This window comes from Myxocyprinus asiaticus, chromosome 2 (assembly GCF_019703515.2).
Source record: "Myxocyprinus asiaticus isolate MX2 ecotype Aquarium Trade chromosome 2, UBuf_Myxa_2, whole genome shotgun sequence".
Lineage (NCBI taxonomy): Eukaryota > Metazoa > Chordata > Actinopteri > Cypriniformes > Catostomidae > Myxocyprinus > Myxocyprinus asiaticus.
Genome location: NC_059345.1, coordinates 22,882,632 through 22,910,575, shown reverse-complemented (window position 1 = coordinate 22,910,575; position 27,944 = coordinate 22,882,632). Strand labels below are relative to the sequence as shown.

At 38.7% G+C, this 27,944-nt stretch overlaps 3 protein-coding genes and 2 pseudogenes across 5 annotated transcripts; 1 reads left to right on the top strand and 4 right to left on the bottom strand.

Moving 5' to 3' along the window:
• Nucleotides 1-1,659: 1,659 nt before the first annotated feature.
• On the bottom strand, nucleotides 1,660-5,243 carry LOC127455374 (RNA-binding protein 4.1-like; annotated as a pseudogene).
• Nucleotides 5,244-9,564: 4,321 nt separating this feature from the next.
• On the bottom strand, nucleotides 9,565-10,124 carry LOC127455423 (RNA-binding protein 4.1-like; annotated as a pseudogene).
• Nucleotides 10,125-13,496: 3,372 nt separating this feature from the next.
• On the bottom strand, nucleotides 13,497-17,205 carry LOC127455315 (RNA-binding protein 4.1-like). Of its 2 annotated transcripts, XM_051723112.1 has the most exons (4): nucleotides 17,115-17,205; nucleotides 16,042-16,472; nucleotides 14,914-15,661; nucleotides 13,497-14,734 (listed from the first exon to the last, which is right to left on the bottom strand). In XM_051723112.1, exons 2-3 carry the CDS (start codon nucleotides 16,451-16,453, stop codon nucleotides 14,931-14,933), a joined length of 1,143 nt encoding a protein of 380 aa, XP_051579072.1. In that variant the 5' UTR covers nucleotides 16,454-16,472; nucleotides 17,115-17,205; the 3' UTR covers nucleotides 13,497-14,734; nucleotides 14,914-14,930. The 2 variants fall into 2 exon arrangements, with proteins under 2 accessions (XP_051579072.1, XP_051579063.1); XM_051723103.1 differs by having other exon boundaries at nucleotides 13,497-15,661.
• Nucleotides 17,206-18,720: 1,515 nt separating this feature from the next.
• On the bottom strand, nucleotides 18,721-22,690 carry rbm4.3 (RNA binding motif protein 4.3). 2 transcript variants are annotated; one of them, XM_051723126.1, is made up of 3 exons: nucleotides 21,106-22,689; nucleotides 20,344-20,989; nucleotides 18,721-19,947 (listed from the first exon to the last, which is right to left on the bottom strand). In XM_051723126.1, the coding sequence occupies exons 1-2, from the start codon at nucleotides 21,512-21,514 to the stop codon at nucleotides 20,373-20,375; spliced, it is 1,026 nt and encodes a 341-aa protein (XP_051579086.1). In that variant the 5' UTR covers nucleotides 21,515-22,689; the 3' UTR covers nucleotides 18,721-19,947; nucleotides 20,344-20,372. The 2 variants fall into 2 exon arrangements, with proteins under 2 accessions (XP_051579086.1, XP_051579094.1); XM_051723134.1 differs by having other exon boundaries at nucleotides 18,721-20,989; nucleotides 21,106-22,690.
• A 1,109-nt stretch (nucleotides 22,691-23,799) lies between these two features.
• Nucleotides 23,800-24,282, top strand: LOC127455437 (TRAF-interacting protein with FHA domain-containing protein A-like). Its single transcript, XM_051723354.1, has one exon. It carries the CDS (start codon nucleotides 23,800-23,802, stop codon nucleotides 24,280-24,282), a length of 483 nt encoding a protein of 160 aa, XP_051579314.1.
• Nucleotides 24,283-27,944: the final 3,662 nt, after the last annotated feature.

The window sequence follows — 27,944 nt, the reverse complement described above, 5'->3', positions numbered from 1 at the left end:
CTGACAGCTGGAATGCCAAGGATCTGCAAAGCTGTCATTGTTGAACATGAAGGATTTTTTTGATGACAACTCTTTGAAGTAGTTTAAGAAGTTCTGAACATTTTTTTTTTTTCAAATTGTAATAGGAATTTTTCACGTTATTAATGCCCTGACTATACAACTTTTAATCTAAAAATATTAAAATCCATTGTAAAAATATAACTAAATATAACTTTGTTTATTCTGTGAAATAAAGTTTCAACATTTGTGGGAAAATGAAATATACATTTTACACAAATCATATCCACTACAACCAACAATTTTGCCCCAATAAATGTTTATAAAAGTAGGTTTACTATGAAATATGAGATGTGTTGTGCACAAAAAGAAAAATCAAGAAAACAAAGCAAATTTTACTTGTAAGCAGTCGCTTCCAATCAAACTGTAATTCTGGAATTAAGCTGTAATTATGTAAAAAGTGTGAAAATATTAGTTGATCATATTTAGGAAACTTAAAATGTTAGCTATGAAATTAGCCATGGCAAGACAAAGTATTCTGCAAATTTATTACCAGCATTTTTTTTAATGTCTTCTCTTAACACAGAATACTGTTAACAATGCATAATTTGAAATATTGCAGAAATGACACTATGGTGGAAATATTCATGACTTTCAGAAAAAAATGACAGAATTGTCCTGTGTATTGAATAATACATTGATGAGCCAAAACATTATGACCACTCACAGGTGAAGCGAATAACGTTGATCATCTCCTAAGAAAGCCACATGTCAAGGTCTGGGTAGATTAGATGGTAAGTGAACAATCAGTTCATGTAGTCAATGTGTTGCACCGTTTACCTGGGGAAGTGAGGGCACCAGGATGCACTGTGGGAAGACGACAAGCCGGTGGAGGGAGTGTGATACTCTGGGGAATGTTCTGCTGGGAAACCCTGGGTCCGGCCATTCATGTGGACGTCAATTTGATATGTTCCACCTACCTAAACATCGTTGAAGACCAGGTACACCCCTTCATGGCAATGGTATTCCCTTATGGCAGTGGCCTCTTTCAGCAGGATAAAGCGCCCTGCCACACTGCACACATGGTTTGGGAATGGTTTGAGGAACATGATGAAAAGTTTGAGGTGTTGTCCTGGCCTCCAAATTCCCCAGATCTCAATCCAGTTGAGCATCTGTGGGATGTGCTTGACCAACAAGTTCGATCCACGGCAGCTCGCAACTTACAGGACTTGAAACATTTGCTGCTAATGTCTCGGTGCTAGATACCACAGGACACCTTCAGGGGTCTTATAGAGTCCATGCATCGGTGGGTTGATGCTGTTTTGGTGGTACGTGGAAGACCAACAGCATATTAGGCAGCTGGTCATAATGTTTTGGCTCATCAGTGTATTAATAGACCAAGTAGACTAGTGTGAAAAGTGTGTTTATTTTGAGTGTGTTATATAATGGATTTTATAATTCCACAGGGCCAGAATTTGTTAATAGTTGAAGAAACACTTTTCTATTTACAGGCTATGTCAATATGTCCGCAGTTAAAGAAACCATTCCTATAAGCAGTTTATATAAATTGTAATCAGTTTATATTACTTTTGATATTCCAATATAAATATAATCCAAGTATGTAAAATAACCAGAAGACCACATTTCTAGGAAGAACATTTATTGAGAATTTAACAGATATTTTCACTCATTTGCACATTAAGAACATAGATTATTTACATTTAAAATGATCTTTTCACAAATCTGACAGTTATATGATGGCTGGTTGATTTACAATAGAGCTGTTCAGCCATGACATCAATTTGCAGGCTAATTCGCTAATGGATTTTTTTTTTCTTCTACTTATGAGTAACAGGTTTAAATTCATGTTTGAGGTATGAAAGTGTGTAATTTACATTAAAACAAAACATCCAAGTATCGTCTGCCACAGACCTTATTTTACTCATGAATTGAAAACCCCATTATAAAACCCCACAGGAAAATCCCAAAGGGAACCCATGGCGAATTCTCTTCTGGGTTTTTGGACTACAACCTGAACAGCTCTATACATAATTTTTAATCTGAGATCATAAATGTTTTATGGATGCCACATGAAGGTGAAAAATAGTAAGAATGGTAAGGTATTAAAAATTGTAGAAAGTGGAGGAGTTGGGCAAAGTCTCCTTGGGAGACAAAAGTTGTCAATGGCCACACTGACAGTGCATCCGAAGCATCTGCTGGCAAATCTGCATCCACTACTAAAATACATTTGCAATGATGCCTAGAAACAAAATAACTTTTAAGACAATATTTACAGGTATTTGTATTGAAAACAACAACGACACAGGGCTACATGACATTTGCTAAGAAAACAAAAGTAGCTTAGTGCTAAGAGGTGGGCTATTTGTAGTGTCCTTGATCCAGACAAAACCTAATGCATCACAACTTCTAAAACGATCGATGAGTAACCAAAGAACACAATTCAACTGTTAATCATTCAGTTATCAATTCTGTGGACTACCATGTGGCCAACATGAATTGTTATAGGTTTCAAAGGTAACCAAGTTCTTGTATGATTATTTAAAGATTATAATGTCAATCAATATATAATGAGCTTTTGACTGTTAGTATTTATGAACAAATGTGGCCTGTAACATTTAAATATACTCTGAGGTTGATCTCTACATTGAGGTGGACCTTGCATAATTGAGATCATATGTAAAAATGTTGACATAAGAAATAAACGCTGATTACTACACTGCATGGACAAAAAAAAAAAAAAAAAAAGTCGCCGTTTGGATTTAAATAAGCAGATACTTAAGAGCCTATGATTGGATCGTTATTGCAGTGATTAATGTTTCAGCTGGCAACAATTCTTTTAACCCTAACTGATGCAGTGTGTAGCTTCTCATTTCCCAAACAGCCATGTTGGAAAATTTATCCTGTAGTCGTGGAAAATATGTTTCTGTGTTTCAGAAGGGGCAAATTATTGGCCTGCATCAATCAAAGAAAACAACTAAGGAGATTGCTGAAATCACTGGAATTGGGTTAACAACTGTCCAACGCATTATTAAAACCTGGAAGGATAGTGGTGAACCGTTAGCTTTGCTGAAGAAATGTGGTCGGAAAAAAATCTTGAATTATCGTGATCGGAGATCACTTAAACGCTTGAAGTCACATCGTAAAAAATCGTTAGTAGAACTCTCAGCTATGTTTAATAGTGAAAGTAAAAACAATTCCACACACAATGCGACGAGAACTTACAGGATTGGGAATAAACAGCTTTGTGGCTACAAGAAAGCCACTTGTTAGTGAGGCTTTTCGGAAAAAACGACTTCAATTGGGGCCTAGGTAGCTCAGTGGTAAAATACGCTGGCTACCGCCCCTGGAGTTCGAATCCCAGGGCGTGCTGAGTGACTCCAGCCAGGTCTCCTAAGCAACCAAAATTGGCCCGGTTGCTAGGGAGGGTAGAGTCACATGGGGTAACCTCCTTGTGGTCGCTATAATGTGGTTTGTTCTCGGTGGGGCCCATGGTGAATTGAGCGTGGTTGCCGCGGTGGATGGCGTGAAGCCTCCACACGCGCTATGTCCGTGGCAACGCGCTCAACAAGCCACGTGATAAGATGCGCGGGTTGACTGTCTCAGATGCGGAGGCAACTGGGATTCGTCCTCCGCCACCCGGACTAAGGCGAATCACTATGCGACCACGAGGACTTAGAGCACATTGGGAATTGTGGGGAAAAAGGGGGAAAATCCCCCCCCCCCCCAAACAAAATGACTTCAATTTGCTAGGGAGCATAAAGATTGGACTGTGGAGCAATGGAAAAAGGTCATGTGTTCTGATGAGTCCAGATTTACCCTATTCCAAAGCGAAGTGAAAGGGAAGTGCATGAAGTGTTATGCATTGTGCCCACTGTACAAGCCTCTGGAGGCAGTGTTATGATCTGGGGTTTCTTCAGTTGGTCAGGTCTAGGCTCAGCAATGTTATGCAGCAATAAAATTAAGTCAGCTGACTATCTGAATGTACTGAATGTCCAGGTTATCCCATCAATGGATTTTTTCTTCCCTGACTGCACTGGCATATTCCAGGACTACAATGCCAAGATTCATCAAGGTCAAATCGTGAAAGAGTGGTTCAGGGAGCATGAGGAATCATTTTCATACATGAACTGGCCACTGGCCCAATTGAAGAGTCCTGACCTTAACCCCATTGAAAGTTTTTGGAATGTCTTGGAGAAGACTTTATGGAGTGGTTCAACTCTCCCATCATCAATACAAGATCTTGGACAAATATTAATGCAACTCTAGATGGAAATAAATGTTGTGACATTGCATAAAGTTTTCGAAACAATGCCACGACAAATGCACGCTGTAATCAAAGCTAAAGGAGGTCCAACAAAATATTAGAGTATGTGACACTTTTTTTGGCCAAGCAGTGCATAAATAACTGCTATCTGACAACGTACTTTCAGTTTTATGAAACTTTGCTCTCACCTTTTGTAATCCTAAAATGATCTCACCACAGGTTAGTAAGCATAGCGTGTCCACTCGGCATATGGATCCCACGGAATGTCGTACGCAGAACTCCTGGGAAGCGTAGAGACAGGGGAGAGGCGCGATTGTTCGAACTTGTATCCCTCTGACTCTAGGGGAACTCGCCGGATCGGGCTCCAGTCGCGGGCATAGTATGAAGAGGAGGGGGCAGGGGATGGTGCTCGTATGGGTCAGTGTTAGAGGAGGACAGGCGCTCTCTCACGATCACCGATGAAGATGGGGGAGGAGGGACAGGAGGTGGAACTTCTAAATAACTGGTTCCAGATATAGGCCGGTCGGCGTATCGACGCATAGCCCATGCCACTGCTCCCATACGCAGCCTCACTGCCATACGCCGGGGCCATGCTTTTATCTGCGCCAATGCCGTAGCCTGCTGGCATATCAATTCATTGCGCTCTCAAAACCTGCACCCCTTCCATACCCAGGGACACCATACCCTGCTTCCCTGGTGAAGCCATGTGAGGATACAAAGCTGCCACCATAGCCTGGCTCGCCACTGAAGCCGCGATGAAAACCCCAGCCCCACGATCGCCACCCCCACCAAACCTGAGGGGCCCATGTCCTGCCGAGCCCGGGCCCTCTCGATAGGAGCCGTTCTGGTCCAATGAGCATTCTTTGGACCAGTGGCCTTCCTGCCCACACCGATAACAACCCATTCTCTCTCCCATTCCCGGCACAGTACGCAGGTGGCTAGTTGAAAGCTTCATGCTCATCAGTTTTCCTTAAGGAAAAGACGTAAGAATTTTCCATGATATTTCGACTTAATTTAGCATACACACGGAGTATATATTCATAAGCAGCCATAAATTTTGATTCTCGTTCCAACACCGCTATTGTTGGGCCTCATGTATTCCTGACAAAGGCAGGCCTAACACAGTCCTAAAAACATAACTCAAGCCCCCACCTTCTAAGTCGTAAATTTTACTGATAAAAATCGTGCCAAAATCAAACAAAGGGAGTCCAAAACAGACTACAGATCCATGAAGCCTTGCTCACTAAAGGATCGAGCTCTCAACTCCTATTGGATGAGGCACACAACAGAACGTCCCTCAAACATGACCTCATCAGGAGTTGATATACCTCTGAAATGTTTCGTGAGTTGCTTCCAGTGACTTCGTCCACCGAATATATACGTAGCTTTTTTTGCTTCTCTCTGGTGCAACCTCATGGCACAAGGAAGTAATGTCCGACTTGAAACTGTAGCCATACAATCTCCATCTCGCTGGACGAGTTGAGATTACTCTGTGTTCAACCAAACACTCTAAAGGATCCGAAGGAGACCGCCGAGCAATTGCATCTTCATCCGTTTGCCTACAGAAGTGAAGAGATTAAAGATTTCTCTTCCATCTTCAATCAAGCCGACATTTCTGAGTTCTCCGCCAGCCCGCCGAGAATCAACAGCCGTACCGCCCGCTGACAATCAACAGCCGTACCGCCCGCCGACAGAGCGAGGAAACAGCCTCCCGTCATCACACGAGCCTCAAGGAACCGGGTCAAAGTTAAAGGACGGAGGAAAACACATTCTACCTGTGTCCTCATGCGATTCAAGTAAGAGGTTACGTCTGGGCAGAGATGGAATATTATAGCGTGTTATTCTTGTGTTTCAAGGTTTTTTGCTTGTACAGTTTACAGACCGCCATGTCCGCTCATTATTAATACTCAGGGTATTAATTATCACAAATTTGTTTTGCTGTATTGTGGTCCAACCAAATTGGATTGTGCAATTTCGCCATCGCGGGTGAAACAGAAACTGAGTTCATCCATTAAAGAGTCAAATAACGCAGGACTTTTACGAGCCCCGCTCGTAAAACCGCGTCTCTGAGTAATGAACACAGCTGCTTTCTCTCCCGCTATCGCGAAATCAGCTTTAGGGCTGTCACTTAATCGTCTCCTCTCTCTCTCTCTCTCTCTCTCTCTCTCTCTTACTAATCACACACACACACACACCTAATGTGTTATAGGATTATTTTATTTCCATATCTAATCATATCACTGTTTAGTTTGTAGTTGTAAGTCGGAAGTTTATTGACTGCATTGTATTAATTATTAATTGATATCACTGCATAAATAAACTTTGTTTATATTACAAAGAGAAGTGTTTTGGTTTGTTTTGCATACGCCTCTGTCATGCTGACGGGATGTCAGTGCTCGGATTCAAACCTTCATTCATTGTTTTTTTTCCCGAAAATCGATATTCTTCGGATGCCAATTTTCCTAAGAAAACAATCTAATATTGAGACTGTTTTAATACTTGGTTACTAGTCCCTGATTCCAGGGTGGTGCCCCGTCAATGTTAATCCTTATTAATATTCTATTTGATTTTTGATAATTGATAATTATCTTTGATGATTGTTGAATTTGAATGATCAATAAGCTAGTGTTAATTTTAATTAATGTTTCATCGATGTTAACAATTGACGATTATCTTTGATAATTGTTGATTTTAAAGGATTAAAAAAAGCTAACATTGATTTTAATCAATGTTCTATTGATTTTAATAATTAGTAATTATCTTTGATAATTATTAATTATTGTTAATAACCAAACTTGCTCCTAAACGTAGCACACTACATTTACTGGAGCCCCATATGAGGTTTTAATGAGTTAGATCCAATTAATTAATTTAAATATTAATTAATAACTACAGAAATAATTATTAATTATTTCTGATAATAACACTGATCTAAACAACCGGTAAAGCCCTACACTATCAATAAATCCCCACCATTGGAGTTCAATTGTATAACGTCAACGTGAAATGCCGTTCGCAACCTATTTTATTTACGTAACCAGACTTACACAAACCACTTTTAGGTACACCTGTACACCAACTTATTCATGTGATTATTTAACCAGCCAATAGTGTGTTAGCAGTGCAATGCATAAAATCATGCAGATACGGGTCAGAATGGGGAAAAAATGTGATCTCGGTGATTTTGACTGTGGCATGATTGTTGGTGCCAGATGGGCTGGTTTGAGTATTTCTGTAACTGCTGATCTCCTGGGATTTCCATGCACAACAATCTCTAGAGTATACTCAGAATGGTGCCAAAAACAAACAAAAAAACATGAGCGAAAGTTCTGTGGATGGGAACAATTTGTTGATGAGAGAGGTCAACGGAGAATTACCAGACTGGTTTGAGCTAACAGAAAGGCCACGATAACTCAGATAACCACTCTGTACAATTGTAGTGAGCAGAATAGCATCTCAGAATGCATAACATGATCAACCTTGAGGCAGATGGGCTACAACAGTAGAAGACCATGTCGGGTCCCACTACTGTCAAACTAGTCAAAAATCATGCTACAGTCAATCACTGAGATCAAATTTTTTTCCCCATTCTAAAGGTGGATGTGAACATTATCTAAAGCTCCTGACCTGTATCTGCATGATTTTATGCATTGCACTGCTGACACATGACTGGCTGATTAGATAATCGCATTAATAAGTAGGTGTTACAGGTGTATCTAATAAAGTGGTTGTGAGTGTATTTCTTAGTGAAAAAAGGATATTAAATAGACAGAAAATAAAAAGAAAAAAAACTTTTTTTTTTTTTAAATAAGATGCACCAAGGTGATCTTGCACATTAAAGTTGCAGTATGTAAGATTCAGAAACCCTTGTTATTAATGACACCTGTGGCCGTTAATTGAACTGCAGCCAGCTACCTGTTGCTCGTGCTCGCGCGCACACTCCATAGGGACATGAGCAAGCGAGCATCAGCCAAAACAATGACATAAAGTACAAAGAGACTGAACATGATTCACCGGCATCATGCTGACAGATGAGGTAGCATAATTAAAATTACACAGTTATGATTGTTTTACAACCAACTTTGAGACTGTATATTATATTTGACTCTACAGTGCTGGAACAGGGCTAAAACAAAGTGTGGATATTGGTCTGACTATGCGAGACTGTAGTTTGAAGTAATCACTTTTCTTTGTATGATACATAGGCTATCGTATAAATGTAGTCAATGTTGGCGTTAGTTAGCTAGCCAGCTTTATCAATAGATGTTAGCTAAATTTGGTAGATGATGACAGTAGCTGTTTATAAAATAGACTGTACATTATAAATATGTTGACAATTCAGTATTGATGTGATTCCATCACAACTATCATTTTGATATATTGATGCGCTATTGGTTTATAATAATAGAATGTATATATTTTCTGTATAACCAAGTTACGTTACACTAATGAGTGGAGCTTTTTGCATTATCTTGAACATTGTCTAGCATTCATTTCATGTATTATTGTAGTTTACCTTGCTGAATAATTACAGATTAACATTGATTATGACAGTTACTGTGCAGGCCCTGCCGATGTTCACTCTAGTTTTCGCTCGACCACGATCACATTCCCGCTAAGCCAGATGGGATTCAGTAGATAAATGTGTTTTTTTGTTTAGTTTTTTGGCTTACTCTGAGTTTGTGTAGGAGACGGTGTTGTGCTAGGAGCCGGACGTTTGCTGGATTCCATCTCTAAGATAATGTTACCTAGTGTTGCAGTTTGTTGTTGCTGTTGAATAGCGGAAAAGAAGCAATTACTGTCTGAGGCAAGGCTCTTGGGAGCGCACATAAACGTCACATCCTTTGGAGTTTCCCGGAAAAAGCGACCCGCTCCCTTCGCATGAAAATCAATCTACAGGCTTTAATAGTCAACCTAGGAAGTCTGGGAAGGATTAATTTCTTAAGTTGCGTTACAAGCCATTCACATATTGGCAAAAATAAAAATAAAAGGCAAATATTACACGAAAATGTTTACACATTGCACCTTTAAGATTTTGATTTCATGTTGACTTTAAGGGTGGCTATAAAATTGTCCGATTTTTTTTATTTTTATTTATTTTTTTATTGCTCATGAAATGTCTCAATCATCCTCAAATTTAAAGAAAAACAGACACAATAGAACAAAAACATATTTCTGTTGCCTTTTTAGGAGATTAATTTCCATAAGGATTAGATCATCTCAATGGAAATGGCTGTTAAGTACCAGAGACAAAACTACGAAAGAGCTGAATGGACATCCTATTAACTAACATAAAGAAAACTTACAGTAGTCCTCCACTCCTCACCACTTTTTCTACTTACCAACCTGTAATGAGACTCACATTTGGTACAAATGTGGCAAAATAAAATTACGTTTGGGCTATACTGGGCAAAGGACCATTTTGGTTCACCTTGGAAGGCTGTGTTGTCCAAGCCACTGATGGCCTCCATTGCATCTTCCACTCACTCCATGTGAACAAATGCATAGTCCTTGACTATGTCACACTCAATCACGGGGCCATACTCCTAGACTTGGCCCTGAGTTCTTGGTTGGTGCAGCTACTGCTGATGTTGCCAACATTAAGTTTTGTAGAGGTCTTGGGATTTCCTTTGCTCATCTCCACGTTCATGGCTAAACCGTTCAGCATGTAATGGTGAAGATTGCGAATAGCTTCCTCTGCCTCTGCTTTGTCATCCATGTGCACAAAGCCAAACATTTTCACTACGTCTCACACTGAGATCTTGCCATACTGAGAGAAGAGGGAGCGGATCTCATCTGCTGTAGTGTTTGGTGAGAGATTCCCAACAAAAATTTTCACCATTGTAGTAATACAATTTCAAATATCAGGCCCTGTTACGAGAGAAATGTATGTAATTTGTGTTACTACAAGGCAGGCACATTACATATGTAATTTGGTCAATGATGTGAAGCTCATTTTTTGTCATGATCTATTAAGTTATTTGAATATGTAAAAGATGCAGTTCACACAAAACAATTACTTGAATACACCTTTACTATGATGAACATGCATTTACTATGTTTTTTTCTGAGGGTCAAAGTAAAAAAAAAAAAGAGCATAACCATCCTGAGACATAAAAAAAAATTTAAAGCAGAGAAAAAGCATTTTTGTTTTAAAATATTACATTTTTCCATCAAATCGTTGTGGGAGGAAAAAAAACAAAACACATATTTTGACATTTGCATAAAAGGCACATTTTGTTCAGGTCAAATGGACAAACCCTAAGAAAATTATATTTGTGACTGAAAAAAATAATTTTACCTTTAAAGATGTTTGAAAACTTTTTTGAAATGATTGATTGTTGTTCACGTGTATTCAAAGTGCAAATAAATATATTTTAATATTTTAAAATTATTTGTAGAAAAAAATATAAATTATGTTCAGATATGTATAAAATCAACATGGATTTGTATCTTTTTTTTTTTGTTTTTGATACACGCGTTTTAACTTCGATTTCAAAATATTTCTCATTCGTATTATCACAGACAACCTTAGGCTATTTGAAAACGACCCAACTATCCACCTTTTGCACAGGGAGCGAAATTATCCATTATGCTTAGCGTGTTCTTCCAATGCGGATGCATAATAGAAATACATCCAGAAAAACTTATTTTGTGTAAAATGCCATTGTCCTTAAGAAATAAAACTGAACAAAATATATTTAGGGTAATCAGAATAGCAGCTTTGAAACAGATCACATAAAATTGGCTTAAACCGGAACCCCACAATTTCGGAAATATACCAAATGGAGAAACTAACATTTAAAATTAATAATTAAAGTCTGAGATGTGAACATAAATGGGATTTGCTTAAAAATATAATAAATTAAATTAGTTTAAATTAAATCTCTTTTTTTTTCTTTATACAAAATTAGTTAAAATATGAGGTATGATGTCCTATCTCATTTAATATATATAAAAAAAAAAAAAAAAAAGAAAGAAAGAAAAAAAAAGGGAGGTGATGCCTTAAAGGTGCTATATGTAAGATTGACAACAAGCGTTTGAAATGGGTACTGCAGTCCAAATTCAAAATATGCGGGTTGCCAGAATTAGCCAACTCAGCATCCTTTTTAAAGGATTTCTGGGCTTTAAGCTGTCTCCATCTTCAAAAGGCATCTCCAACATTTATCCTTGTTTTACTACGCCTCTGGTCATGGTGGTTTTTAGACGGATTGGTGAGGCTTTTTAGGTCGGGTGGAATCTGTTATCTCTGATCCAGTTCCATGGCTGCAGCATGCAGTGTTGTTTACCTGCACACTTGTCGAAATCTGGCAACCCGGTGGTGTCGAAATACTGTTGGTGAGCGGGCAGTATCTCACAGGCCAAAACATAAACACAAATTCGGCCCGGGATGGAAACTTCTAAGTATAATATACTGGCTGAAGCATTGTTATCGGAGAAGCCAGTATTTCAACTTAGCATGTTTCCTAAACCTCTAATGACATATTATGTTCATTTTATGATTTAGTACAGTAAAAATATTACATATAGCACCTTTAACTTTCTTTCCACTTTATTTGAAATAAAATATAACATTACAAGTTTATACAACAAAATATAACAACTTTCTTGATGTACAATTTGTACATTATCTTTAGTATAAAAAATAAAATAAAATAAAAAACATGCAATAATAAAAAGCATAAAAAAGGCTACTACTGATTAATTAAAAAGCACTTGGAATACTGTGTGCAAAAAAAAAAAAAAAAGGTATGCAATAATAAGACGTATTTTATATATATATATATACACACACACACACACAAAAGACGTATTTTGTGTACTGCTTATATTATAACTTCAAGTAAAATACTGTATGTTTATCTCGAATCCATGAAAGAAAGAAGGGGTTTGGGTGGCATTCACCCCTTTCCATAGCAATCTTGAGCTTTTCATATTTTAAAAATTGTTTTTTTCAGGTAGATTAATCCATCTTACTGGCAGCTTTATAGATAGCCTTATATATAATGTTTATATTTTCAAAGATATTTTTTGCTATGGCTAAAGAGGATAAATTTTAAATAAAATACAACACTATCTTCTGAAAATCTACATTCAGATTCTCAAATAAATAATTTATCATTAAGAGTCTAGTTTGTGGATTTCTGAAATTTTATTTGTAAAGTGTGCTTTAAGAGACACGGGGGAGTGACTTGATTGCGTCAGAGATGTCATTTTACTCACAGCTGATTGGTTCAGCATCTGCAATCCAGAACGAAGCCTGCTACAGAACAGGTTATCCGTGTAGCGTAAATTACTATAGCGATGAACACCGCTAAATGCCGACCAACTTTCATGGTACTTAAAACCTTGGGTGGCAAACTAATCTAAAACTTACCTAGCTAGCCACCGAAACCGGCTTCATGGTACAGGCGTCAGACAGAGCTATATAAAACGATATGTAAACTAAGACAAAGCTACTCCGTGTATACTTTACGTTATTATAATAAAAATATTGGGAAAACTGAGGTGCATGCAACACGTGCGTGCAGGATCACCGCATGGGAAAACAATTAAATACACGCTACATTTGCGGCGCACTGATTAATGAGCTGGGTGCCACCAAAACCTCTAAACCTACTATAACAATATATCAAAACCAAAAGCAGGCGTTGTATCTACATTACAGAAACGACTGCATTCATATGACATGCATGGTATAAATCAAGTAAGCTAGCTAATCAATAATATAAGCAAAACACTTTAGTGAACGAGGAAAACAGCCTAGCGATTACATGCGTTTGAACAAAATGACATGCATAAAATATGCGATTAGCCATTCAGTTCTGAGAATATTGCTACATTTTCATGGACATACCCATTTAGTGTTGGCAGTGGCCGGATTTGAAATGGCGTCACTCTCGCATCGGATAAAAGCGAGACTTGCTGGAGAGAATATAAATGCATCTGCCCATCCTCTTTTCTGTTCTTTATACTAGAAGCCTCGTGCAATAACTTGTTGCTGCAGCGTTCAAATATTTCAAAGCAGCACGTAGTCAGAAAGACAGTATGATTGTTACTTAAGAAATACAATGAAAATCAACCAGGATATTGGTGCATATTTGTATCAATCACAATTACGTAAAAAAAAAAAAAAAAAAAAATCCCCCGCTCTGGATCACTTGACTGTATTCTCATGAAAAAGGCAAAACCTTAAAATCGAGACAAAGACATGTCACCAAAATATTGGTTTATTACAAAAGATAATTGATAAATCACACTCCTGACTTCTGTAGGAAACATACATACAGAAAATCAAATTTATAAACATTTTTCACAGAGCTTCCCAATGCACCCATAAAGAAACGCCAGCAGTCTCAAAGGTGAAGAGCATTGAACGACAGATGGTCAGCTCATCATCATGCAAATTCCCACTTCACTCCTGTGTACAGTCCACAATTCTGTCTCCATACCTGAAGATGCTTCTTACAACCTAAAAATCTCCTGCCATAAACGGTCACTGGCGAGAACAGAATTGTAGACCAAGCAGCTTGCATTCCTTCCGAAATCAGGTACATGTTGTTCACCTATATCACGAGCTGCCCAACCACTTTTAATTTGTACATTAAATCACATTGTTTTAAAAGGACTAATACATCTGTCAGGGGGTTACAATCAAAACTCCAAAACGCATGTTGCCAAACTCTCAAATCTTGGTTGTACACAAAACAAAAACTGACATAGATTGGAAGGAGTATGTCAGTATGTACCCATTAGATGCAGCACAACTACCAATTCAACAAGCATCATCGGAGCAAATGTAAAACATACCATTTAAAAAATAAAATAAAAAATAAATCACCTGTAGTGGATAGGACTAAAAGATGGAATGTTGATTACCCCATCAAGTTTTTTTTTTTTTTACAGCTGTAGGACTAATTACAGGTTGCCACTCCCTCCAAATAAATGGTGGCATAAATCACCAAAAGAAATTAACCAGATTGTCCTCACAAAGCACAAATAGTTTTTACCAAAATTAAAGGAATTAGGTGGCATGCGGACCCAACAGCTAGAGAAAAATCTTAGCATTACAAATAAAATGTCAAGAGGACAGAAATAAACAAAAAAAAAAAAAAAAAATTTGTCTTCATGACATCATGTTTAATTGCAATTAATAGCAAAGTTTAAAAAGTATGCTTACGTGAGAGACCGCTCCTGACCTCTGGACATAATTGAAAAAGCAAAACCCAAAATCAACATGAATAACTTTTTGCACTCATACACAGATGATAGAAACTGACTCCATGGGAAATTAAACTGTAGTTTGTGTTATATGGGTAAAATAATATTGCAGAGCTAATAAGCATCGTGATAAATACATATGCCTTTTCAATCCTGCATCTTTTAAATCCAGCGCAGCATCTCCTTGGAATATCATGTAGGTGGAGGGAAAGTCTTGTCACCTGAAAATACCTAAAAGGAAAAATATTTTGAGAGGAAAGATTTTACAGGCAAAGTTCAGACATTTATACTTTCTAACCCGAGTAATGCGGCTGCACCGCTCTGATCCACTCATTGAAATGCCTGTCAGAACACATCACGATGACACATCTCATCTGGATCATCAATGGTAACGACCCGCATTCGCTCACCTTAGCATGTGTGTGGTTTAGAATGCGTATCGAACCCGCTCGGTGTAGCTCTCCCTGGTTCGCGGCACAGCGTAAGATGAGCTCCTTGAGACCGGAGAAAGTCGCGAGCGCTCGTACGAGTAGCCTTCCGCACCGCCGCCCACACGTCTGATTGGGCTACGGTCCCGCGCGAAGTACGTCGATGCCGAGGGAGGCGGTGGCCCCAGAGGGCGTCGTTCATAGGGATCATGGCTAGGGGGAGCCAACCGCATCCTTGAGAGAGAAGAAGAGGGAGGGGGAGGAGGAGGGGGAATAGAGAGAGGCCTATCCTCAAAAAAGCTAGAGCCAACAGGGCGAGCCCGATACTTCTCATAATAATCAATGCTTCCGTAGCGATCCCGCTCAAAAGCGGCCGACCTCTCTGGATAGGCAGTCGGCAGCCTGCTGGGGTACCGATCTCGAGCATCTGCACCATAATCCCCATAGCTGGGACGCCGGCTCATGGGTGGGGGAGGGGGGCGTGGCTCTGCTGGGTAACCTCTACTAGGAGGACCTCCAGGGCCACCCATGCCATAACTTGGCCCACCCCTCGGGGGACCTCTATTGCCACGGAATCCCCCCATGCTTCCACCATAGCTACCGTTCGGACCACGTCTGCAATCTTTGGACCAATGGCCCTGCTCCCCACAGATGAAACAGCCAGTTTGGTCTCCCATGCCGGGTGCTGTACGGAGGCGACTCGTGGACAGTTGTACTTTGACCAGCTTGCCTTGTGGGAGGAAGAGAACAACACGCAAGACAATGTAAAATTTTCTTCCGCTCACGTTACCGTATTAAAGAGAATTATTGTATCATGACAGCCAAAGAGCACTTACATGCTAAAATCACTTAACAACTAGTAGCTAAACTTGTGATGAAAACAGTCACGCAGTTTCAGTAAATTGTGAAAAAGTTTTTACCTCAATACAAATTTTACTCCCCCCAGAAAATATGATGTCTAATGCCAACTGTTTAGGAAAAAGTTTCTATGTAACAAATACAATAAATTGAAAAAGGCCTTATAGTCTCCCCGTGATTATTTTTACATTAAAAGGACTAAAATGTAACCTTGGGTAACCATGTTTTCCGTCGTTTTCTCTTAATGTTCACCTTGGAAGGCGGTGTTATCCAGCCCATTGATGGCCTCCATGGCATCCTCCATTCGCTCCATGTGTACAAAGGCATAGTCCTTGACTATGTCACACTCAACCACAGGGCCGTACTCTTCAAACTTGGACCGGAGCTCCTGATTGGTGCAGCCACTGCTGATGTTGCTCACATGCAGCTTGGTAGACCCCCTGGGTTTTCCTTTGCTCATCTCCACATTTATGGCTTGACCTTTCAGCTCATGATGGTGGAGTTTACGAACAGCCTCTTCGGCGTCCTGCTTACTTTCCATGTGCACGAAGCCGTAATTTTTCAGCACGTCGCACTCTTTAACTTTGCCATAGTCGGAAAAAAGAGAGCGCAGATCTTCCGCGGTCGTACTTGAGGATAGGTTGCCAACAAAGATCTTAACCATCTTTATTGCCGTTTATGTCCTGGACAAAGGGAGCATAGTTGCGAAATGCACGTTATTTCAAACGATGTTTCTTTACATTACTGATGTGCTGGTTTACACAACCAGAGATGAAAACTGAAAGTACAACCCAATCACAGAACTCATAACACGAGTAAAAATGTGTGTTTCTTCAGGCTAAAATAATTTAAACATGCGGTGTATAACACACTTATCTAGTTAACGTGAGTGAAGCTTAAATACTGAACATGGACTCGATGGCGCAGTTGAATTAAGTTTGCTAGGCCATGTCTCGCCACCTCTGCTCGGGATATGAGACCATGATACCCGAATTAACAATAATGATCAATTAACGAATAAACCCTTGTATTTATTCGTTTCTCATCATTCAACTATATATTTAAGGGTTAGTTACACGATTCATCCACACCGGTGACCGTCGGCGGGTACCTTTTAGAGTTGTGGGCTAATGTGTCAGCTATGGAATGCTAAACTAAACCGGATTAGCTCGACAAAATAAAGTTAACCGAGCTGACGCCGCAATATTACGAAACAAACTGTATAACAGTTCACTTTCACATTGTACTCGCTTCTTATAAAATAAAACGTTTACAACTCATACAAAGCGAGCGGAATTCGTTGTAAAAGAATAGCATTGTCTTACCGTAGCGAGCACGCAATCTCACCGCCTGCGAGTGCAGAGATGAATGAATTCTAAAATGGAGTCTCGCGCCTGATAGTCAACAACACTTCCGGTCAACGAACCACCTTTTTGAGTAAGCGTCGAGCTTAATTCGATTTTTCAACATAAACAAAATCCAAGGTCTAAATGAAATTGAATTATAGATAGACCCATATTAAACACTGTCTATTGAAGTATAGATCCACGGAAATATAACGTTCTTACATGTATTCATATTACATATTGAAATGTCTTCTCTCGATTTTGTGCATTCTAATTCCTTTGAGCAAAAATAAATAAATAAAAAAATCCCTTTTACTAATGTATTCCTTTAACCAGGTCTGTGTATGCAACAGATACATTTATAAGATTTATAAACCAATTACCAATCCATTACGTGAAAGCAGTCGTTAATTAGCACTGTAGTAATCACCAAAATGCTTGGAGTACTTTAAATCACATTCAAATGTCACAGATGAGACAACTACAGATAATTCTAACCCTTTCTAACACTTATTTTATAAGCAGCTAATATTTACAGAACTTTTTCATAAGGCCATTAGAAATATATGGAAACTTGAAATATGTTTACTGTATAGTTTTACTATGTGTTCTGCCTGGTTGCTTTCTGAGTCACTATTTCTTATGTTTATATATATATATATATATATATACATACACACACACACACCGATCAGCCACAACATTAAAACCACCTGCCTAATATTGTATAGTTCCCCTCGTGCTGCCAAAACAGCACCAACCTTTATCTTCTCACCACAATTGTACAGAGCAGTTACCTGAGTTACCATAGACTTTGTCAGTTCAAACCAATCTGGCCATTCTCTGTTGAGCTCTCTAATCAACAAAGCATTTCTGTCCACAGAACTGCCACTCACTTCATGTTTTGGTCCTCATTCAGAGTAAATTCTAGAGACCGTTGTGCGTGAAAATCCCAGGAGATCAGCATTAACAGAAATACTCAAACCAGCCCATCTGGCACCAACTTTCATGCCACGGACCAAATCACAGAGATTAAAATGTTTCCCCCCCCCATTCCGATGTGAACATCAACTGAAGCTCCTGACCCACATCTGCATGACTTTATGCTGCCACAAGATTGGCTGATTAGATAATCGCATGGATGATGGTTGGTGCCAGATGGGCTGGTTTGAGTATTTCTGTAACTGCTGATCTACTGGGATTTCACACACACGTCTAATTTGCTCAGAATGGTGCCAAACCAAAAACATTCAGTGAGGGGCAGTTTTGCGGATGGAAATGCCTTCAAACTGACAAAGTCTACAGTAACTCAGATAACCACTCTGCACAATTGTGGTGAGAAAAATATAATTCCCGAATGCTATTCTGAGATGCAGGTTGGCGCTGTTTTGGCAGCACGAGGGATACCTACACATTAGGCAGGTGGTTTTGATGTTGTGGCTGATCAGCATATATCTTATATCATTGTCATATTAATAGTCCAGTTATAATCCTAGTTTAACTGCAGTTATTTCCCCTCCAAGGTTTGGCCTGAGAACCAAACCTCCACCATAAGCTTTATTGGAAAACAAAGGAAGAGTCATAGTTGCAAATATAGATTTTTATTGCAAACTTCATACATGGAGGGGAGAAAATGCATAGAATTGTGCATGAATTTAAAATAAAACTTACCCTCAAATTTTACCAGAGGTCATCATGAAGTGTAAATAAAACATTTGTTTCACATAGGTTGTATAACCAGAAAAGTCTGTTCTCTTTGACTACAAATCTGTATAGCATTAGTTGTACAGCTCTCAAAACAACCATTTTGTGAATAAAGGGCATGCTGGGTGGTACAAAAATATAATACCATCAACGGACTTACCTGGCTTAAATCAAAGCTTCAAACATTGGGTGCAAAAAAAAAAAAAAAAAAAAAATTATTGGAAAGTCAATCCAATTAGTGATGCCAAAACAGCACTTCAAACTGACAATTTAAACACAGACTAGCAATTTGCACATGCTAGTGACTTAAATACAACTAATAATGGCGCTAGTTTGAATTTCGTCGCACAAGCAGTTCCATTCCACCATAACGATATATTATTAATATTAGAAGTTTTACAATCATGTTAAAAAAAAAAGTTTGCAAGGAAAGTAAAACGACGCACCCAAGTTACAGTCTTTATAAAAAGTTTAATCAAGTGTTCTTATGAAAGAAAACGGTACACAGTCCTTGAATCACTATGCTCTGTATTTAAAATTCAAAACTAAAACATTTAATGAAGCCCAAGTAGACGTAAGTTTTTATCTGCAGCGGAGATGATTATACTTGGCGCACGTGTATCTGCTCATTTCAGGCTTTAACAAGTACTAATAAAAAACAATTTAGTTTACACAAGTGTATTGTGGGCTGTTCTAAATCAAGTTACTTGTTATAGCGCTTGTTACAGTTTAACAAACGTACGCTAAAACCAGATAAAAAAAAAAAAAAAAAGATACAGAGTAATACATAGAAATTTTAGTTGAAAGAATTTTTGTATACGTTTCTTTAACAGCTTTGACCAAACCACCAAGTTAACTTATTTTTTGTACTCTTAGAGCTTTACCTATCAAAAACTAAAACACAAACAGAACAAAAAGACATGCAGAGTTAACAATTTAGCATGAGAATGAACTTTATGCGTGTAAAAGCGTTTGTTTTATAGAATGTGCAGTCTGCGACAATTCTTCCACTATGGTGCGCAGACGAACGAAACGCGCTCTGGCAGACAACGACGAATCGCATCACGTGCATCTGGAGACGACGACGACAATCTGGAATAATTTACACCTGGAAAGAGAGCAAACCATAGGAGTCAAAAGGTGCTACCTGTGATTACTGAAACGACAAGCCTAGTTAGAACACCAATCTAAAAACATTTATTTTAAATTATACAAAGTAAAAAAAATAAAATAAAAAACCTTAGTACCTTACTGGACCACATGGTCACTTATTTACAATTAACACTTCGATACGAAGGCCAGTGTAGCTCGAAAATTGCTCAAGACTATAAAAAGGTCATTAAAATTACAACCCAGACACAATTTACATTACTGCTACTTACGCATCACTTGCACTACACGCAGTACTGGAATGAACAGCGCAGTAATTAAATTCTGAGCTCTGTAATAAAAGGATGCTTCAGAGCTAGTTTGGAGGTTTTGGGACCCGAATCTAAATTCTCACCTTGGGTTACAAAAGCGCAGGGATTCACTTTAATACGCGTAACGCGCAGGAGGTGGAGGCGGCGCCCTCTCGGCATAGGGGTCTCTGGGCCGAGGCATGCTGTACATCGGGTTCCGAGACATGGAGAGAGGAGAGAGACGTGAACGCTCATATGAGTAACCATTCCCTGTGGGTGCTGGAGGGGCAGGTGGAGCACGTCTGATAGGACTGCGGTCACGGGCAAAGAATGAGGATGGCGGGAGGGGACGTCGCTCATAGGGGTCAAGGCCATTGCCAGCCAATCGCTCTCTCATAATGGCAGATGGAGGCGGAGGGGGAGGGGGGACACCGCTTGGACGTCGGTCCTCATATGAGGAAGCGCCATATGGGCGAGCACGATACTTCTCATAATAGTCGACCACACCATAGCCATCACGATCGTATGCAGATACAGCACGCTCTGGGTATGGGGGGCGTCTGGGGGGTGGTGGTGGTGGAGGAGGGGGGCCAGGGGGGTAGCCAAAGCGACCTCTAGGAGGACCATGGGGCTCAGGACGACCACCAGGGAAACGGGGTGGCCAATATCCTCTGTCTGGGGGGCCGTATCCGCCATCATCTTCCTCCCCTCTTGGTCGACTCTTTGAAATCTGCACATGAATTCTTTTGCCTGCAAAATTATGTTGCAGTATTAAGAAATGCTGTAAACAATGAACTGAAAATTAAGCTACTATCTGTGCTGACTATTAAAGATTGTGAAACGGGTAATAGAGACTAGCTTCCTACCTTGGAATTCAGAGTTGTCCAAGCCCTTGATTGCATCCATGGCCTCATCAGAGTTGCTCATGTGCACAAAGGCAAAGTTCTTGATGATCGCGCATTCACTAACTGAACCATACTCTTCGAACATTGCTCGGAGCTCCTCATCGGATCCCTTCTCCACATTGGCCACGTGAAGCTTCACCGGGCCCTGGTTCTTGCCCCGACTCGCCTCAACGTTGATGGGCGTTCCATGTAGCTTGTATAAATGCAGGTTTCGGATGGCTTTTGTTGCACTTTTGCGATCATTCATGTGAACGAAAGCAAAATTTTTGATAATGGCGCACTCACTGACGCTTCCATATTGCGTGAACAGAGACTTAATTTCTTCTACTTCGGCCTGCTGAGGCAGGTTTCCAACGAAGATCTTCACCATTTTGGTTGATGGATTACACAGAGCCTGAAAAAGACAGTAGCAAACACTGTATTCAGTTGCCAGCAACACTACACAAAAGGACTGTGTGAAGTCTAAAGGGATAGAAAGAAATTTAGGAATATTCTGGGTTCAATACAAGTTAAGCTCAATCGACAGCATTTGTGGCATAATGTTATTACCACAACATTTTGACTAATCCCGTCCTTTAAAAATAAATTACAATGAGGCACTTACAATAGAGGTTAATGGGGCCAATTCGTAAAAAAATTACTCGGTTACAAAAGTATAGTCACAAGACGCAAACAATGTTTTAATAAGAGTTTAGTGTAATAAAATCACTTACTAACCTTTTCTGTGTAAAGTTAAAGGCAATTTTACTTCGTTGCCATGACTATGTAACTTAAACTCTAAAATAAAGCTTCACATTTCTATTTTTTCCATCGTAATTGAATCACTGCAATTGCGATTTTTGTTTTAAAGTTCGGGCGAGTCTACATTTTCTGCGGTAATCAACAATGCCACAAATGCTGTCGACTGAGCTTAACTTGCACTGCCCCTTTGAGCTGATGTGCAATCGAAACTGATTCTATTCTAATGGGGACACTAGCATTTCCTGAAAAGCCAGCGTAGTCAAACCGGTCTTAAGCAAATAATACATTTGAATACCTTTCGATAAAAATAAAAAAAAAACTCTCATTATGTGAGATTAAGTAATATTAAAACAATACGATTTATTACTAACAATATCGAGCAGTTTCGTTCTTTACATGCAAACTTAAAATCCACGGCCTCGTGTGATGAATGCTAGCTAACTAGCACGCCTCGTCTAACATACAGAAGGCCTACTCCTTCCCACAAGTATTTTTGTGTTATTTTATGTTCGTAGAAGCAACACTGTTCGTTTTAGGAATAAAACCACACCCAGACGCCTTTACATATTTACAGCGGCCTAAATTTTATTTTTTGTTAGTTAAAAAAAAGCTAACAATGTTAGCTTAGAAGCCGAGTAGCCGTCCGAGATATTCACGATGTTGTACATTTTAAACGTAACAAAAAAAACAAAATATGATTTACATTTATACACTGCTACTATACAAGCATCGCATATCTAAAGTATTTTAAGACCAAGCACATTTTTAAAATGACGCTACACTAGAAGCGTTAAAGGTCAAAGAACAGCACTCCATACTCACCGCCTGCTTCTCAACGCAATGAGGAAGAGGGTGGGTCACTTAATAAATATGCTTCCTTAGTCCCGCCTATATAGTTGAGGAAACCAATCAAATATGAGAATGTTGCTGAAGTGGCACGTGAAAACGAATAGAATAGAAAACGTTCGAAATTTCGGATTTGTGGAATGGATGAAACGACAGTCAATAATAATAATAATAATAATAAAAGTCGTATGTAATTTTTCCTACCTGTAGAGGTCGAAAAGTTTGATATCCATTTACACGGAAGTATTTCCAAAAATTCCCACTTGACTTTTACCGATGTATGATGGCTTATATATTTAGTTCATTAGCTTAGCTCAATCTAAAAAAGCAAATTGATCACAGACCAAATCAAGCGTGAAAACTATTTGGAACTGCTTCCCTGTAAAGTTGATACATTTATTTTAAAAACAAATATATAGATAAAAATATTCTTTCATAAAGCACTAAAAAAGTGCTTTTCTGATGGTGAAAATTATATGCAACTGGCACAGAGTATACACTCAGCTTCTCAGAAAAGGCTTCTTGGGGAAAAATTTCCAGTCAACTTCATTGTAGTTGAACAGAATTGTCTGAATGCTAGGTGACTGATAAGACCAGACGATAACCATAAACGTTTTCTCAGTGACGCATCATGGATCTTGCGCAGTCTTAGTTTTATTGACCAGACTATGCAATTCATAAGATCTATCCAGACGAGCAACTGCTTCGTAATATGGAATGTACGGAGCAATATCTTTTCTGCGTCTAAATGAGAAAAATGTGTCTGCGTCAAGGTCAAAACATTGACAAAACAGTATTTTAAGATATAACATGAAATCGATAGCGAAACAATGGAAGTTTGTTGTGCAACACTGGAGTTTTGGAGAATCAAGTCACATGCTGAAAGGGGATGAGGACTTTAGCATCACTGATGCAATCCTGTCTTTGTTTCCTCAATTGTTAGAGCAGCGGATTGCTGACAGCGGAAAGTGACCTATTGCATTACCTAAAGTTATAATGTGCACAACCTAATTGTAAAGTGCTCCCATTTAACCCCACAGAAGTTCAAGCCTCCATTTATCACACAGAATGAACGAAATTAGTAAACTTGAGACAGAGGAACTGCTCACATGTCTTCGTCTCCAACTCTTCCACCCTGATCAAGCCTGCCATCCTGCATTCCACGACCTGCCCCTAAATCAACCATACAAAATGGATGCTGAAGATCCCCTAAGGCTTGGCCATGATGGACAAGCCTGCACCTTTGTCCTAAACGACACCTTTGTCTCCAGAAAACAGTTCTCCATACAGGCGTATAGGAAATCCGGCAACTCTTGTTTGAGCTTTATGATTCAGAACATGAGCCAGAAGGGTAAACTCATGGTCAGTGGGTCTGAGCTGAGACACCTTAAAAGAGCAGAGCTTGATGACAAGTCCCTTCTCTGGTTTGCGAGATATGAAATGCTGATTTGGCAGGAGCAAGGAGAGTCTCAAAGTAAATTTGAAGTCCTGTTTAAAACATGCAATAGGCCCACTTCACAAGAAATGGGCATAGATGTGCCATGCTATTAGGTTATTCTGGATACTCGTGTACCATGGAGAAACTTTCAGAATGGAGGACCTCTCAGCCAAGAGCCACTGGAATCAGATGAGACAATACTAGTACAGAACCTCATTCACACTGGGCTCTGATCCTGAGATATTGGCAGGATCAATGCCAGGGAACATTCTGTGTGAACGCAAGCCGGTGCCAAAATGCCCGAAAATTAGATCCCGGGATCAGATCCTAGTAACATTGCTGGGATCAGTCCCGGAACGTGTCTGTGTGAAAAAAAGCAGAGCCAATACCGTGAAGGGTGTGTAGTAGTGATGTCGTATTTATCATGCAAAGGAGAAAGTTTGAGTGCAGAAATTCAACAGATTCACTGTGTACCGTGGTTTAAAAAAAATACGGCTGTCATAAACCTGTCATTTTTTTTTCCATTCACGGTATTGTGCAATTGTTTTTAATATGAAAGTAAAGAACTTAACGTTTCCATTGTAAATATTAGTTAAAAACAATTGGCTACATTTACCGCTTCACCAACCTGACCTGATAAAATAAATTCATTTTTCATTCAGAGCGCAGCACACCAAATGTCGGAATTTTTTTGGGTTTATGGCTGACGGGGAAAAAAGTACATGCTGTATTCATAAAACAAGACCACATATTTGTACCAGACATGTGTAAAATGTATGTGAAAAAAGAAAAATACTTTGAGCCCCAAGTGTATTTACACAAACTTAAGAAAACCAAAAAGTGTTAGTTTGTGCCCCGCTCTCCACTTCAACCTTTGTGAACATCATTCCACAGAATTTGCAAAGATGAAAATCTGTAGTGAAAATATGGTAGGTAGGCTAAAGACCCCCTTACATAAGAAACACAGCCAGATTTTCCAGTTTTGAAATGTCTCAGTAGCTTTTTAGGTGACTAATTCGCCTACACACTCTCACGGCAAAATCATAAGGATTCATACGACTTTTCTAAATTTGGCTAATTCGTATGATATCATAGGACTGCACTTCGTTGGACTTTTACTACAGCCAGTGACGTTGCTGGACATCATTTCCATCGAATTACTTGATTCTGTCACACACAACAGCTTCCTATCATGTTTGAACACTCTGCTGATTGGTTAGGTTTAGATAAGGGGTTTGGGTAAGGGCATAATATTAATAAGCATATGCATGTGATGAAAACGTACACATTTATACAAACAAACTCACGAAATCATACAAAATAGCCTACTCAAAAAATATGTACTAATTTTCATGAGACTGGGTTGAAATCACACAGTGCTTGCAACCTTATGACAGACCAACTGTTTGATCATACATTTATTTTCTTAACCCTATGAAGGGCAAGAACATAATGAAACTGAAAGTTACTTTATTGCTATTTTCCGAGACATTAGGTTTCCAATCATACATTTCTTTATTTTCTCCAAAAATAGCTTTTATTTTAAATTTTACAGCTTGTAGAAATCATGATCGAAAAGATGACATTTGCCTCGATACTTCTCAATGCTTAATCAAAGCGCAACAGCCAGCATACAATGTGTATATTACTAATATGTTTAATTTGTTTCAAAAGTGCTTAAGGCATACAGAAAAAAAAAAAATAGGCAAATGAATAATCATTAATGATTGTAATAAATGCTAATGTCTGAAGAAAAAAGTATAGTTTTACCTTGTTGGTGTAAGCTAGGAAGGTATAGGCCAATTGAGAATCAAAATAAATTAAAAACGCACAACTTAACTGTTGCAGGGCAGTATCATTGTAAATTATTATTTAACTATTATTTAATATTAATAATATTGCAATGCACCTTAATACCATGAATTTTGTTTATTTGTTTTGTTTTTTGACAGTTAGCACTTTCACTTTCAATCTTTATTGTGCTTGGGAGGCATTTCAGTTGGTAGACAACAGCCAATAACACAAAAAACAATTAACATAGAACAAAACTCTTGCATTCCAAAGCACAGAGGGTGTTGATAGTGCTCTAACAGCCTATTGGCTGAGGAGGTTGTATATTATGGGTCTGCAAATGGCCACAACTTAAGTGTAGTGGGGGTTAAAGGTGGTCTGTGAATTGGTCAGTTTAGATGTATGAGGTTTCATTTGATCACATGGTCAAAGAAAGGACTGTATCTGACCTCTTCGTCTTTTTCACTGCCTCACTCTTTTCTCTGGGCCCTGCTCTTGTACAGACTCCAGCTCTCAATGATATCTCTATCCTTTTTCTCTTTCTTTCTATCTTTTGGTCTTCTTTACATTTCTTCAGTCAATTTGGCATTATTACAACTGAACCACTTTAGTAAAAACCCATCTTACAGTTGTTTGTTTTCAAACATGCATTGAAATGTATTTCTCTGATATAAGGTATGCATCTTTGAGCATTAGTTTTTTTGTATTGAGTATGTTTACATGGGCAGTTATAATCTAGCTACAGCTGGGTTTTTGATTAGTCAAGCTACAGTCTTCATCCCTCTGTCCAAGTATACATGACACCATGCGTAATCGAATAGCTGAAGGAAGGATGTCAGCTAAGGAGCTGATGAAGACGGTTTCCAGTTGACCTTTTGCGTCATAATAACACATCAAAGAAGTTAGCTAACTAGCATCTCAATAGCTAGATGCACACAACAGGCACAACAACATGGAAAACTTTACAGCCATGTGCATTTATTACATTCTTTATGCTTTGATTTTGGTGCAGATCAGATGTACATTATCCGTTGTGCTTACGGTGATGTCCAAAGGTAGAAGATGACACAATTTGTTCCTGGATTATTCTAACTATACAAGCTCTACTTTGCTTCACTTGGAGCCTTCAGTAAGGATATTATCCTTATAAACTCTGTGTCAAGCATAATAATAACGTTTAGACTGAGGAGAGATGTTGTGAATAAATAGATGATTAAGAAAATATATAGTTTGTCTATATTTTCTAAGTGTTCACTAGTATTTTTATAGGCTTGTTGTCTGTATACTTCAATAGTTCTGCATCTATTGGACCTGTCATTTTCTTCAGGCTGCAATAAATATCAAGCTTTCTACCTCATTCTATGAATGGAATTACCAATCGATGATAATTAGAAGTAAGATATATGCTGTTTATAATGTGTAATTTGTAATGTTTACATTCTGCATTCATGGTGCTAATGCTGATGCTTGCATGCTAACCTTGGCCATAGTTTGCACCTTTTACCCTCTTTTATTTCATTTTATGATGGAATTTGTGAAAATAGTCCATGTAAGATCATGAAAAAGTTTTGTCGTACTTTTTTTTTAAAGAAATATATTTGATGCTACTGCAATGATGGGTGTTGGGTGATATGGGTGTTACTATGGCAGACAGATACAGTAAGAGGATTAGTCGATAGGCACAATAAAGACAAAAGAATAATAATTAGAGGCACATCAGTTCCTATTCTAGGGAGGGGTGATACCTCTTATTTTCTTTTCGATCCGATACCAAGTACTATCAAGGCCAATATTGTCGTTATGATGCCAGTACAGATACCTCTATTAAATAGATTTTTGTATGTGTAAATTCTTGGGATAAAATTGTTCATTTTAAATATTATTTTTTAAATCCATATTTATTTTACATTTATAGGCCTAAAATGGATAGTACTGTCATGGTTACTACAATATAATCATACTAAAACCATAGTTAATATTCGTA

Bases quoted from the DNA above. Each gene is read 5' to 3' on its own strand.
- LOC127455315 (XM_051723103.1), bottom strand. From the start codon at position 16,453: ATGGTTAAGATCTTTGTTGGCAACCTATCCTCAAGTACGACCGCGGAA. The intron at 15,662-16,041 runs GTGAACATTAAG...TCCTCCCACAAG, and splicing joins GGATAACACCGCCTTCCAAG to GCAAGCTGGTCAAAGTACAA.
- rbm4.3 (XM_051723134.1), bottom strand. From the start codon at position 21,514: ATGGTGAAGATCTTCGTTGGAAACCTGCCTCAGCAGGCCGAAGTAGAA. The intron at 20,990-21,105 runs GTAGGAAGCTAG...ATAATTTTGCAG, and splicing joins GGACAACTCTGAATTCCAAG to GCAAAAGAATTCATGTGCAG.
- LOC127455437 (XM_051723354.1), top strand. From the start codon at position 23,800: ATGAACGAAATTAGTAAACTTGAGACAGAGGAACTGCTCACATGTCTT.